The sequence below is a fragment of the Elephas maximus genome, chromosome 7 (assembly GCF_024166365.1).
Source record: "Elephas maximus indicus isolate mEleMax1 chromosome 7, mEleMax1 primary haplotype, whole genome shotgun sequence".
Taxonomy (NCBI): domain Eukaryota; kingdom Metazoa; phylum Chordata; class Mammalia; order Proboscidea; family Elephantidae; genus Elephas; species Elephas maximus.
The window spans coordinates 114,786,602-114,801,526 of NC_064825.1; the positions used below are offsets into that span (position 1 = coordinate 114,786,602).

Genomic DNA, 14,925 nt, shown 5'->3' on the forward strand with positions numbered 1-14,925 from the left:
CATCACTCTCCTCTTCCACATCTCAATTCCTTGTTTCCATCTGTCCATGATTCCTGTCCATTCCTGCCTTCTTCTTATTGTTTTTAGGCTGGTGTTGCCCTTTTGGTCTCATATACATGATTAGACTAAGAAGTACAGTCCTCATGTGTGTAATTGTTTGTTTTATAGACCTGTCTAATCTTTGGCTGAAGGGTGAACTTCGGGAGTGACTTCAGCTCTAAGTTAAAGGTATGTCAGGGGCCATAGTCTCAAGGGTTCTTCCAGTCTCTGTTAGACCATTAAGTCTGGTCTTTTTTGTGTGTGTGAATTTGAATTTTGTCCTACATTTTTCTCCCCCTCTGTCTGGGACCCTCTATTGTGATCCTCGTCAGAGCAATTCCCGATGGCAGCCAGGCACTGTGGAGTTCTCTGGGGCTCAGGCTGGTAGAGGCTGTGGTGCTTTTGGTTCATTAGTCCTTTGGATTAATATTTGCCTTATGTCTTTGACTTTCTTCGTTCTCCTTTGCTCCTTACTGGATGGAACGGGTAGAAGTATCTTAGGTAGCCACTTACAAGCTTCTAAGACCTCAGCAAAGTCTGATTCTTTTGAATCCTCAGTGAGCTCTTTCAGAATTTAGCGCGACAGTTAGTAAGAAAAAAAAAAAAATTATCCACTTTGGAGGAAATTAAACTATATCACCAAAATGATGAATAGGGAATTAAATTGATTTTTAATCTTCATGTCATATTCAACACTTCCGCCCCAAATTGCATGAGAATATTTTGATCATAGTTTTGCTTGTGATTATATCTATGAAACAGTTTTAAAGGTCTCCTATCTCTTTCCTGGTTAATGTCAGGTTAGCAAAGACATGCACAGGAATCAGCCCAGTGGGAGTTTTCTTCCACAATACTGACCTTTCGCAGCATGTTTCACATCCTTATTCCTCAGGCTGTAAATCAGCGGGTTTAGCATGGGAATCACCAATGTATAAAATACAGCAGAGACCTTCTCCTGTTCCAGTGAATATTGGGAGCTTGGCTGGATGTAACTAAAAGTCGCAGACCCATAGAATAAGGTCACAGCAGTCAGGTGTGAGGCACATGTGGAGAAGGCCTTGTGCCTTCCTTCAGCTGAACAAATTCTCTGGATGGCAATGATGATGCGGACATAAGAGACCACGATGATAATGAAAGTGAACATTGCAATAACCTCAGAGAAGATCAAAAGCAGTATCTCATTGGTATGGAAATCAGAGCAGGAGAGTCTCAAAAGAGGAGGAATATCACAGAAATAATGGTTCACAATGTTAGGACCACAGAAGTCTAGTTTGAGCAAACCTATCGTATGTGTCAAGGAATTAATGAGTCCACCTAAGTAAGACACAAGGACCATCTGAGTACAAACCCTTTGAGTCATGATGACTGTATACAACAAGGGATTAGCTATCGCCACATAGCGGTCATAAGCCATCATAGACAGGAGGATGCCCTCTGTAGTCATATATACCGCAAAAAAGAAACTCTGTAGTACACAGCCAGAAAATGTGCTGGACTTATGTTCTGATAAGAAATTTACCAGCATCTTAGGAGCTAAGACAGTAGAGTAGCAGATGTCACAAAAAGACAGGTTGCTAAGGAAGAAGTACATTGGAGTATGAAGTCGAACACTTAACCGAATCAGAACAATCATCCCCCAGTTGCCTACCAGAGTGATGCAATAAATGAGGGCAAAAAGCAAAAAGAGAGGGAGGTGCAAATTTGGATTTTCTGTTAATCCTATCAGAAGGAACTCCTTCACACCTGTATGATTCCAACCTGCCATGCACTTAGATTTATAAAGCTCTTTAGTTGTGGGACAAGATGATATTACCTAGATGAAAAACATTATGGCACCTTCATGATCCCATATCCATAATTGCACAAAGCATTTAGGCTTGCCCTGTAGTCATACGAAGAAAATAAACTAACTTCAGTTTGGGGCCATATGTTCGCTAGATAATTCCCATAAAGTGACTCAAGTTTTTGGAACTAGAGATTATTTTATTTCCTGGTTCTCAGTTTCCACATCATAAAAATGGGGTTGAGAAAACTCTACCAGATCATGAAGCTATTAATTGGTAGAACTGACATTTAAACCCTTATATGCCTGACTCTAAACTTCTGACTTTATTTTATGATGTATAGAAGCCCTCTGTTTTTATAACTAATAACTGAGTAGCAAAAAGTGGTAACAAATTTTCCCTTATCCTATCGCTAGCCTGTTCGTATTTTTTCACACCCAGTTCTGGAGATGGTGCTGACTTCCATGAAATGCAATCTCCTTCCTTTCCAGTTCTCAGAATTCAGACATCTTTTGGCTTCATTTTCTGCTTAGATCCCACGTTTGGAAGATTGATGACTCTACTATCCCGAAGACTTGATTTGTGAAAAAGAGAAAAAGTAATCCTTTCATTGGCTATCTCACTAACACCCAGAGAAGGAAGAATATTCTCTATTTACACTTTTCCCAGTTTTGTGGGTATTCACAGAATATACTTATGTGTTTTAATTGTCACAAATATTTGCTCCTACTTTAAATAATTTTAATTAGTTTGTATAAAAACTATTTTCTATAAAAAAAGAATTGTTTTTCCACTTTCTGTTGTCCTATTCCCCCTCCTGGATATTATTCTGTGCATGTATAAATTTATTAACTTTTCTACCTTTTTCATGCACTTTTTATGTCTATCTCATTAAAGGATAGATTGCACATCTGCTTATCAGTTCAATGAACATGCCCTCTCCAAAAGGCACCATTTATGGCATTAGAGATCTAAAGAAGGATGTATGAGCTTGTCTTAGCTATCTAGTGCTGCTATAACAGAAATACCACAAGTGGATGGCATTGACAAAGAGAAATGTATTCTCTCACAGTCTGGGAGACTAGAAGTTCAAATTCAGCGTGCTAGCTCCAGGGGAAATCCTTCTGTCTCTGTAGGCTCTGGGGAAAGGTCCTTGTCATCAATCTTCCACTGATCTAGGAGCTTTTCATCATAGGGACCCTAGGTCCAAAGGACATGAGCTCCTGACTCTGCTTTCTTGGTGGTGTGGGGTCACCATGTCTCTCTGCTTGCTTTTCTCTTTTGTATCTCAAAAGAGATTGACTTAAAGCACAACCTAATCTTGTAGATTGAGTACTGCCTCATTAACTACTTCTAACCCAACTTCATTAACACCATAGAAATAGAATTTACAACACATAGGACAATCACTTCAGATAACAAATTGGTGGACAATCACACAATGCTGGAAATCATGGACTAGCCAAGTTGACACACATTTTTGGGGGGTGACATAACTCAATCCATAAAGCCCTCATGGAACCTGACCTCTTCCATGTTAAGATTTGGGTAAGGCTGGGGGGTAATCTTCAGGGTATTGCTAAATCAAAATAAGAATCTCCATTCTTAATTTACAATTCATATTCTGCCCATATTTTCCATCAGTGACCATAGGAAGCATAGGGAATCTAAGTTCAACTATTCCACGGAAAATAGGAAATACTTTGGTTGGAAGTAGCAAAGAATTTTTTTTTCTTTTTTTCTTCTTAATAAAACTAGTTCATAGGCTAGGGAATCAAAAGGTATTTATAACCTGGAAATAAATAAATAAATAAAGGACATGAAGGGACATTTGTGTGTGTTTCTCAAGAGCAACCAATTTTCTTCTTCTGGGAGGCTGTTTATGGGAATATCTTTGGAACATCATAAAATAGGGCAGTCCAGGTTCTGATATAACTCTGTCCTTGACTTTTTGTATATTTTGCCTATTAGAAATTAGCCACAAAAAGGACCTAAGACACTAAAGCTGGTATAACACAAACTAGAATTTGTATAATGTTCCCAGTTACCTTTTACAGATACAATGGAAAAAAAAAAAAAAAAAAAACGAAGTTCCTGCTGCTTTAACTGGCATGCAGTTTCAAATTGTGGATGTAGCAATGGGCTGAGACATGGTACTGATGGATAAGTCTCAACACAAGAGCACAGAAAAAAGCATTCGTGTGGAAAAGAGAGGAAATCAAGTGTACAGAGAAGGAATATACGCTCTGAAGATTGAAACCAGTTGTTTTTCAAGCTTATGTTAGTAAAGGATTCTCAAGGAATAAATTAAAGTCATAAATGAAGACAGTAGGTTTTTTAAATCTAAATAAAGGTTAGGAAATACATATCTTAATGAGTATTTATGATGACAAACTACATAAAACTCTATTTTGCCCCTTTTTTGATTGGCAGTGCAAATACTTTACTTCAATTTAAAAAAAGTCATAGCTGGAGGGCATGGGGAATGCAGCGCTAAATAACCAGTAACCTCATGTGTGGGAGAGTGTAACTGTGCTCCACAGGGTTCTCAGTGGCTGATTTTTCAGAAGCAGATCACCAGGCCTTTTTTCTGAAGTGATTCTGGATGAACTCAAATCTCTAACCTTTCGTTTAGTAGCCCAGTACGTTAACTGTTCTCAGAAAAGTGCTTGATAATACTGTTAAAAAAAAAAAAAGTGGCTGTGGAGTCGATTACAAGTCATAGTGACCCTATATGACAGAGTAGAACTACCCCATAGTGTGTCCAAGGAGAACCTGGTAGGTTTGAACTGTCAAACTTTTGCTTAGCAGCCAAGCTCTTAACCACAATGCCACCAGGGCCCCTGATACTAACAGTTAATGTTTATTGAGTGCAGTTATTTTTATTTATAAACAATATAATGGCATTAAGTATTATTATGTTCTATAGTTTAGACCGAAGGAAATTGAAGCACCGAGAGGTTAAATAGCTTAACCAATGTCATATGGGTATTAGTGGAGGAGCTGGGATTCAAACCCAGGCCATCTGGATCCAGAAGCCATGCTTTTGATTCCTCTGCCATATACTCAATCTTATATTTCACCCAGTTTCTCTCAAGTACTTGCCACCAGTGTATGTCCAGCTTTCCAGCAATAAACGAAGTCCAGGCACTCAGGCATTTTTGCCACACCTTCTACCCTCAGGGCCCTATCAAGCATTTCATTGCACTTGAGGCTGCAAAATGAAAGGAAAGATATTTTTTAAGAAAAAATAATTCAGGAAAATCCTATCTCATTACTTTTAATTGCCATTTTGCCATTTTTCTTAGATTTCTTGAATTTCTGTGGATTTTGGCACTATAATCAAAGGACAGTATTTTTCTAATGAATTCAAGCACTCCACATGATTTCAGCCAGTTGCAGTTATATTTCTAACAACTATTTTTCTTTGTGGAACTCATAATACAAAACAATAAGTAGAGAAAAGTGCTATCGAGGGTCAAGGCATGATTTGCTCCTGTCCTGTTAGAGCTTGAACTAGAAAACGGATTCATTCTGTCATTAAATGCAGGATTTTTGTTACCACTCAGTGATGCCATCCAGATAAGTCTCCTTTAAAATACTAATGAGTGTGCATATTCTCTTAGGAAACATATTTTAGAGCCTGATGACATACTTAGGGCCCTGGCGGTGCAGTGGTTAAGAGCCACAGAGTGCTATAGCGGCAAACCAAAAAGATTTGCAGTCCAAATCCATCAGCCGCTCCTTGGAAACCCACTAGAGCAGTTCTCCTCTGTCCTATAGGGTTTCTGTGAGTCAGAATTGACTCAATGACAATAGGTTTGATTTTTTTTGGTGACATACTCGTATGAAATTATTCCAACATTCAGATCAATATCTTGAAAGGTCATGTTCAAATAAGGGTGTTTGATTAAAAAAAAATAAATTTCTCCTAGTAATTTATTTTTTATTTATGTCACCAAAGGAATATTAGAAAATATTCAATCACCAGTGATCAAGAACGCAGTTGAAAATAAAGATATTCATGAGAAAATAAGAATGTTGAAAACATTTCTAATTATAGTGAAATAGGGAGCCCAGCCAAATGGCTATCAGAAGAGTTAATGCTTATCAAAATTATTCTCTCTCCATCATATGGGACTATGGCCAGTTGCAAACCAAAGCTTACCTACCTCGGTGTATGGTTTTGTGGGGGTTTGCCTATGAAATATGATTTTGCTGACATAATATTTATACAATAATTTATTATAATATATAAATATATTTAATGAATTGTCTTATGTTATATTATTACATGCAGATAAATATATAACTGATTAAACACTACGTGAAATCTTATATATTAAGATATAAATTCATAGTTGCACACATGCACTTGTACTTTTAAACAATATACACTGAATGGTTTATAATTTAAAATGGTTTATAGAACTAAAGAAACAAAAAAAATGAATACCAAAACACCATTAAACTTCACACACAAAAAAAAATCTTTCAAAAACCCTGGCATACTGAAACCTACAAATGTGGCTTAGATAGTGTTATTTAAAGAAAATGTTAAAGTTATTTAATTCAGGCACACTAGACATATAGTAGGAAGTAGTAGCTTGCTATAACAAAATATGTCCCGGCCTCTAGGGATAAAGTGCCACTTGCAAGTTCCAGTTTTGTTACAGACAAAATGAAGTAACAAACCTAAAGAAAGTAGAAAATAATTTCTAATACCTTATTATGGCAATTGTAAAGCAACATTGACTCTAAATGATTGCCAAAGATTACTATTGTATAAGACTGTAAAGAAATCATTTTCTTTAAAATGTAGCTAAAATACATGGCAATTATTAGGTGTTATGTTTTAAGGAATTTTCCATAAAGGTATAAGTAACTTTAAATCACTATGTAAGCCCAGTACTGCATTTCATTAAAAAAAAAAAAAAAAAAAAAAACACACAGACATCAGAAAAATCAGAAAATAGTGGCTATAGATATTTTGTAAATATTGTCTTTCCCCATAAAAAGAGGACAGCTCTATTGAGATACCAACAAACCACAAGTTAGGAAGTTGTATTTTCTGGCTCTTTGGGAATAATACTAAGGCTATAAAACTGGTACCAGATTTTTTAGTATGAAAAGAGCACAAAACGTTAGAATTATAAAAATAAACCTACATGATAACTTATTAAAGATACTCACAGATAAGCAAAGTTGAGAGTACATGGAGCTTCTAGTGAAGGAAAGCCGGTTTCCATGATTCTTAAAGGGGTTTTATGTTTGGTTCCTTTTCTTTTGGGAACACAAACTGGAGCTCATTGCATAGATGTGTCTCAGATGTCCACAGGTTGGATTATTAACATTCTTTCTGGTCTCTTGAGAGTAGAATTAACCATAAGTCTGCAGGTCCTCTTGATCGTTGTTCAGAAGATACCTCAGCTTTTCACTGTGGTAAAATTAATTTCCCTTTGTAAAAAAATAAAATAATATATCTTTTCTAAAACTCAAACATCATAGTATCATGTCACAAAACAGATAATAGATGCAATTTCAGGACCAAAGAATTATATTGTAATTTGTGATGTTGACTACAAATTAGGATTTTATTTGAATTCCAGAAAAATCAAGAAACAGCATTCCCCGGAAGCAAAAAAATCAATCATTACCAATACTTCTGTAAATGCATGCCTTTCCAAAAAGCAGATGACCAGTGTAGGCCAAATGGTGGGCTACATAATTTTTGTGACAATATATCCACTAGTAAAATGTGAAGTAACACTTGTTAATATAAAAAGCCAAAACAGGTGAGCTTTTTCTAAGAAATGAAGGGTAATGATCAACATACCAAGGTAGATTCCCTACTGGCTGCCCGCCTAAAAAGCTACAGGGGAAGTAGTTACAGCTTCATGTTAAGGCAGTCAATACTGGTAATCAATGCTGAGATATAACACAGAGCACAAGTTCCGACATGTCATCACACACCTCATCGACTGCACTTTCAAGCCGCTGGTTAAGATGGGTAAGAAGATGATGTCCCCTTAACCACGAAGGCTGAAGAGGAAAATCAGGTTCCTGCCCAGATTAATCATATATTTTCATGAACATGCTGTTACTTCCCAAGTGATAAATGTTGAGGAGACAAAATTGTGATACAGACAAGCTTCTGCTACATCATAAAACATCATACTTCTGTTTTATTCCATTTCAGTTTTCATCAGGAAAGGCACTTGTGCTTCTATAATCAAGTGACATAAAAGCCCACAGCAAAAGGACCAAGGTCCTTCTCTTGGATAATAATGTCCAGCTCTGCCAGGTTACCCAGCACCTCACAGAAAATCAAATCCTATCGTCTTAAAATCAACAGTAATATGATAATGGTGAGAACAAATAAGCATTATATGCTGATAAAATGTGCCAGACATGGTTTTAAGAGCTTTTGAAGATATTCTAGGAAATTCGTATCTATTTTTTTATTACCTTATTTAATCCTCAAATCATGCATGTACTGGTATTTTTGTGTATATTAATTTATTTGATTTTCAAAACAATACTATCCAGTAAGTAATATCTTATTGTTTCCATTTACAAAATAGGACATTGAGGCACTCAAATAAGACAACATTTCATTGCAAATTTATTTGGCTAAATTTTTATGTTAAATTGACAACCGGGTACATTCAGTACGACTAATGCAGCCATCTCTATTTTCATAATTACTGCAAAATATGCAGTAATATACATCCCCACATGAGTGCAATTTATTGTTTCAACTCTTTCAAGATAAAACAAGAAGTAAACAGACACTGAAAAATCCAAAGTAGCCACAGAATATATATATCTTAATGATAAAAATTATACAAGAACAAAGTTGCTTACACTTCAATTGGTCTGCATTGTCAATTTCCATGAGAAAATTATCAGATCAATTATTCACCTTTTCTAAAAGATATTGTTTCAAAGGCTATTTCAGTAGTATATGTATAAATAATAAGTAATTTATAGAGTTTAAAATCTTAAAGGTTTTCACAAATATTCACTGTGAATGGATGAGTAGGGAAACTTTTGCAGCAACACTCTAGCCCAAAAAGAGCTAAACTTCACTATGATCTAATATTAAGAGCCTATTGCTATACACCTTCCATCTGATTTCCTGAGAACCAATGAACTCCACCTCTCCCGACACCAACTGCCATCTATCATTGGTAATATCAACTTTCCCTGATAATAAATGCTATATTCGTACAGGATATAGAGTCACTCTCCCAAACACAAACTGATAGATTTATCCATCCATCCATCTACTCAGCCATCCACCATTCACTTACCTAGCCATTAAACACACATGTAATAAGAACATGAAATGTACCAGGTGCTATATAACAACAACAACCTGTTGCTGTGGAGTTAATTCCAACTCATACAAAAATAAACCAATAATATATGTTCCCAGCAGCCAAGGTTTGTCTAATGTAGGCGGGTTACGAGTAGGTCAACATATATCTTCAATACAGCATGATAAGTAATTTAATAAATAAATACATACAGTATTTTAGGAACACTCACTGGAGAACAGTTAAGCTATCTTAGAATTAGAAATGGTTCACACAGTAGAAGCATTCCAAAAACCAAAAAAAAAAAACCCAAACCCACTGCCATCGAGTCAATTCCGACTTGTAGCAATCCTATAGGACAGCGGAATTGCCCGATAGAGTTTCCAAGAAGGTCCTGGTGGATTCGAACTGCTGACCTCTTGGTTAGCAGCCATAGCACTTAACCACTATGCCACCAGAGTTTCCAGTAGAAGCATTAGAGAGGGAATATTTCTGGAAGAAAAGACAGAGAATTGGAAGACATTGCAGTTGAACAGTTCTCTTTATTTTTAGCAAATATTGATACATTTAAAATTGTCGAATCATAAGCTGTGCATGGGGTAGTAGAAAATAGAAAGATTAAAGGGGATATTAGTCCTCAAATATTCTCAAATAAAATATGTTTTATTTTATTTTCATTTATTTAAAAGTCCAGTACCTTTCCAACAGTTTTTTTGAGAACATTCTTCACATCTTTGTTTCTGAAGCTATAGATTATGGGGTTAAACATGGGAAAGACAACTGTATAAAACACTGCAACTACCTTATCAGTGTCTAGAGAAGAGCTGGGGGTAGGACGTAAGTACACAAACAAGAGCGTCCCATAGAATAAGGTGACAGCTAAGAGATGAGAAGCACAGGTAGATAATGTTTTGCTTCTGCCTCCTGAGGACTTGATGCTCAAAACAGTAATAAGGATACAGAAGTAAGAGATAAATATGACCACAAAAGTGCTGGTCTGGATGAAGCCACACAAGGCAAAGAGCAGAAACTCATTGATACTGGTATCTGCACATGACAAAGCCAGGAGAGGGTGGATATCACAAAAAAAATGGTTGACAATATTGGAGCCACAAAATGGCAGCCTGAATGTGAGGCACACATGCACCAGTGAAGTCATACTTCCACTGAAGTAGGCCAACGCAACGAAACAGATGCAGATTTTCCTAGACATAAGTGTAGAATAGAGCAGTGGGTTGCAGATGGCTGCATAGCGGTCATATGCCATTGCTGCCAGGATGAGGCACTCAGTATCAGCAAAACAAGCAAAGAAAAACATTTGTAGTGCACAGCCATAGGTAGAGATGCTCTTCCTAGATGCTAAGAAATTTACCAGCATTTTAGGAGCAACTGCTGTAGAATAACTGATGTCTAAGAAAGATAAATTGCTCAGGAAATAATACATGGGGGTTTGAAGTCTTGAACTGACATTAACTAAGATTATCAAGCCCGTATTTCCTACCATAGTTAACACATATAGCATGAAAAATACCAGGAATAGTGTGACTCTGAGAGGTAGATAATCTGTGAATCCAACAAAAACAAACTCAGTTGGCCTGGTATAATTATTCTCCAGCATCTTCTTGGTTTTCTTATTTTTCTCATTTAAGATAGGTGTTATCAACAGATATGAGTTGACTTCAGTGATGAATGAATTGAGGAGGTCATTCTTCTCCTTTTTAAGGAAAGAAATGAAAGGTTAGTAAAATCAAAGTGCTGTATTTTCTCTGGCATTTTTTTTTTTTCTGTTAAAGGATATAATTAGAACTCGCTCTCAATACCAGATGATTTCACTCAGAAGGTGCTGTTTTGTGATACAGGAACTCATTAAATGTATGGACATTAGGATAGACTATTAGTTCCTCTCAAGCTGAAAGAGGCTTAGCTGATGAAACCTGGTACGAATTATGAAAATTGGCGGGCTCTTTAGGGGCAAAGATCAATGTTTCCTACCTTAAAATCACATTTTTCTTTGTAAAGACAAAGAGTTGAGAAAAATTCTGGGGGAAAGAAATGCTCACAGATAGACTAGATAGTTCCACAGAACAAAACCTGTGATCCGGGGAGGTAGCCTAATATAGTAGTGAAGAGCACAGTTGCTAGGCAAGAGATGACTGAGTTCAAACCTTAGGTTTGATATTTAATGTTTGTGTACTCTTGGTAATGCTACTAAAACACTCTGTGACAGAGGAATAAATGGGTAAATACATGTGAATTATGTGACTAGAACATAACCTGTATATAAGTGTTTATTAAATATAATACATTAAACATAAATAAACTGATTTTTGTTTCTATTTTTTCTTCTTTTATTAGCTTAAACTATCCTGGTGGTTGTCTCAAAATTGATCTTGTCGTTGGCTTCATGGATATGTCTTAAGCATGATCTAGAGTCTCTTACAAAGATAAGCCTGTACTTGTGTGTGTGTGTGCAAATAAGCTAGAGTAGGAATGGAGTATTCTACAGGCAGTTAGAGAACTGAAATTTTACAGGTAGCTAATGGGAATAAACAGCCCTAGTGGTGCAGTTGCTAAGCGCTCGGCTGGTAACCAGAAGTTCAGTAAAAGAAGAGTTTTGAAGATTTCTGTCATGAGTACAGATTTAACAACTTCTTGTACTGCTGAGTCTTTGTTTTATATGTTTTAAAGCTATGTAATTCAATATTAGACTGTGCTATATGAATTGTCATCGACAGTTATGTAACTGTAATACATGAAGACTTATGACATATTTTCTTGATAGAGTAACTTATCAAAAAAAAACCACTCTGCCTTTTTTTAAAAAAAATGCTACATAGTACTTCTGATGTTGAAATAGTTTCTACTGTTATAGGAATTTCACAATAAATTATTCAATTATAGAATATTAGTGTTGGAAGGAACCTCAGCAGTGATCTAATTTATATCTTTATTTTAAGTCACATTTACAAGATTATCCAGTGAGTGACATGTCCATTAATCTTTTTAAAAAGTGTAGATCTGATCCATAAACAGGTTACAAACTTCTTGAAATCAAAATCCAACTTTCCTTCCTTGAGCCCCCATGGCATCTAGAAGACTGTTTGGAGTGGTTCATTTAATTGTTGAATGAGAGACCAGGTCTTCTAGATCAATTTCACTGCTCTTGAAGGATTCATCTCACACTGTTTTGAACTCAGATTAATCTCCTAAAACAAGTTTGGCCCCATTGGTTCTCACTGAAATCTTACCTGACAAGGTGGCTATTTCTGAAAGGTGTCCATGAATTATTTTCTGTTTGAGACTCTGCTTGAAAGACTTACGTAGAAGAAAAAAAAAAAAAAAAAGCAGCAACCACAATAAATTCACTTGTTCTCCTTTTCAAATTATATTGTGTTGTGATGGCCAACACACAGAATCTGGAGTTACGCAGAATAATTTTAAATTCAGATTTGACTCTTAATCCATAAGCCACAGAACTTCTCTGTTTATATTTGTTTCTGTTTAATTAGCATATTAATATATCATAAGGTTGAAGTCAGGATTAAAATGTGTACTTTATTATAGTACCTTTTTACAGGGTTTGTTATCTCCTGGATACATAGAAAGTTCTCACTATTTATGATCAGTTATTATCATCATTGCTATCACTATTACACTATTGTTGTATGCGATCCTGTCGATTCCGACTTATAGCAACTCCAATGGACACAGTAGAACTGCCCCATAGGGTTTCTGAAGGCTGGAATTTTTATGAGAGTACATTCTGCAGAGCTGCTGGTAGGTTCCAACTGTTGACTTTCAGTTAGCCTAGTGCTTAACCATTGTACTGCCAGGGCTCCTTACCATTACACTAATATCATTATTATTACTTAGTAATTCAGTATCTAGCTTTAAAACTGTAAGTTTTCTGAATTGATATTTATAGGAACAAATACAAAATGATCAATCATATTGTGAGTGCATATATGCTGTGTGTTCATAGAATCTGAGGTTTAGTTTACAGATTCAGGGAATTAATTAGACCATTGGATTCCCCCAAATTTGAAAAATAGCTCACTCACCTTTCCTCTAATGGCAACAAGGTGCACAACAAATTGGATAGTGGTATTTTCAAAATGCCATGGATATGGGTGGGCTCAGATCCATGTCACTACTGCTCTTACTCGCTTACATGTACAAACACACTCAGGCTATGAGAAAAAAAAACAAAGAGTCAACAGAAATACATTTTTTGTCTAAGGTTAGCTCATTATCATTGCTACATTCACAAGAGACAATTTGCTGACGCTTTGGGAAGTCACCTATCTCAGCACCATCTAGAATTTTGAATGTGGAATTTATTTTGTATGAGATGTTGGTAACATTTCTCTCCAGGTGTTAGAAATTGTCTTGTAAGGAGTGATTATTTATCTTCTAGCCTCTGACAAATAGAACATTGTCCCAGGATACTCCCCAATCCCAGGAGATCTTTGGATAGGCAATTACTCTGTTTCCAGTGGTGTGGCTGATTTCTTTTAAATGAAAAAGATAAAGTTAACACAATTTACTGTGATAAACCACTTAGAATATACCTCTGCATTTTTGGGAGATCTTTTATTTAAATAGCAATAATTATAATAACTTTAACTGTGCCAATCTATAGGAAAAAAAGAGCTTTCTTATTCAAATTCTGTAATTTCTCTGAGTAACCACTATCAATTCAGATATTCAAAGAGACTTTGCAGCAGTTAGTTTTATGTGGAAATGCCAAGGTACAGACTGACTACTATTGAGAAGAATGCCAATGGCCATGTTTTTGTTTCTCAGTTATAGGAGTGACTGGGAGGAACTATGCCTTCAATGATAAGATGCAGTGGTAAGAGCTTAATACTCACCCAACATGGGTTTGACTCATTTTTTATTCACAAGAGTGACATTGACCTTAGTCAGCCTTTTTTTAATTTGAAAATTGAGAATAATTTCCCACATTATCAGATTCTTGAGAATTAAGGGAGATAACATGTATAACTATTTAACACCATGTTCAGCAGGTTGTATTTGTTTATACGACTATTAGCTTTCTGTCACAATTACAGCAGTACTTACAGCAACATTTCTTAATACTTTCAAATGCAGCTCTTGGTTTTAACTTTCTTTAGATTATTGACACTGGAACAGTCTTATACCCTTCAGAAGCTTAAGGTGCATGGAATGCAGAGTGGATAAATGCATGGCGCCAGGCTTAATGCAAACAATTTGCCTCATTCCTCCATCTGGTGAGAAATTTAATAAGTTTTTTTTTTTTTTTTTTTTTATAGCTTTTAGGGGGACTTCTTTTCTAGTAGGGTGAAGATCTGTGTTTTTAGGGAAAAAAAAAATTTCCCTAAATCAAAACAGCAAACTACATGAAGAACTAAAACGTGGAAAAATTGCAGAGTTAAAGGAAGTACCACAATCAATTATTTCTCTTTCTTTTATTTCTTTCTTCTTTTTTATTCCTTTTTTCCTTCCCTCTATCCTTCTTTTCTTTCTTCCTTATCCCATCCTTCCTTCCTTCCCTTCCATCATTTCTTTTTCTCCCTCTTTCACTCATTCACCCACTCCCTTCCTTCCTTTTCTTCCTTTTCCCTTCCTTTTTCCGGTTCTCCTATCCATCTTTTCTTTCTTTTTCTTCTATCCTTCCTTCCTTTCTTCCTCCCTCCCTTCCTTCCTTCTACCCTTCCTTCTTTCCTTCCTTTCTTCCTCTCTCCCTCCTTCCCTCCCTCCCATCCTTCCTTCCTTTCTTCCTTCTTTAATAAATC

At 36.0% G+C, this 14,925-nt stretch overlaps 2 protein-coding genes across 2 annotated transcripts; both read right to left on the reverse strand.

Moving 5' to 3' along the window:
- Positions 1-862: 862 nt before the first annotated feature.
- On the reverse strand, positions 863-1,804 carry LOC126080458 (olfactory receptor 1052-like). The gene has a single exon (XM_049891673.1). The coding sequence runs from the start codon at positions 1,802-1,804 to the stop codon at positions 863-865; it is 942 nt and encodes a 313-aa protein (XP_049747630.1).
- An 8,023-nt stretch (positions 1,805-9,827) lies between these two features.
- On the reverse strand, positions 9,828-10,763 carry LOC126080459 (olfactory receptor 5AS1-like). The gene has a single exon (XM_049891674.1). The coding sequence runs from the start codon at positions 10,761-10,763 to the stop codon at positions 9,828-9,830; it is 936 nt and encodes a 311-aa protein (XP_049747631.1).
- Between the last annotated feature and the right edge of the window lie 4,162 nt (positions 10,764-14,925).

What these genes read in the sequence shown, in the direction of transcription:
- LOC126080458 (XM_049891673.1), bottom strand. Translation starts at nt 1,804, where the DNA reads ATGGCAGGTTGGAATCATACAGGTGTGAAGGAGTTCCTTCTGATAGGA.
- LOC126080459 (XM_049891674.1), bottom strand. Translation starts at nt 10,763, where the DNA reads ATGCTGGAGAATAATTATACCAGGCCAACTGAGTTTGTTTTTGTTGGA.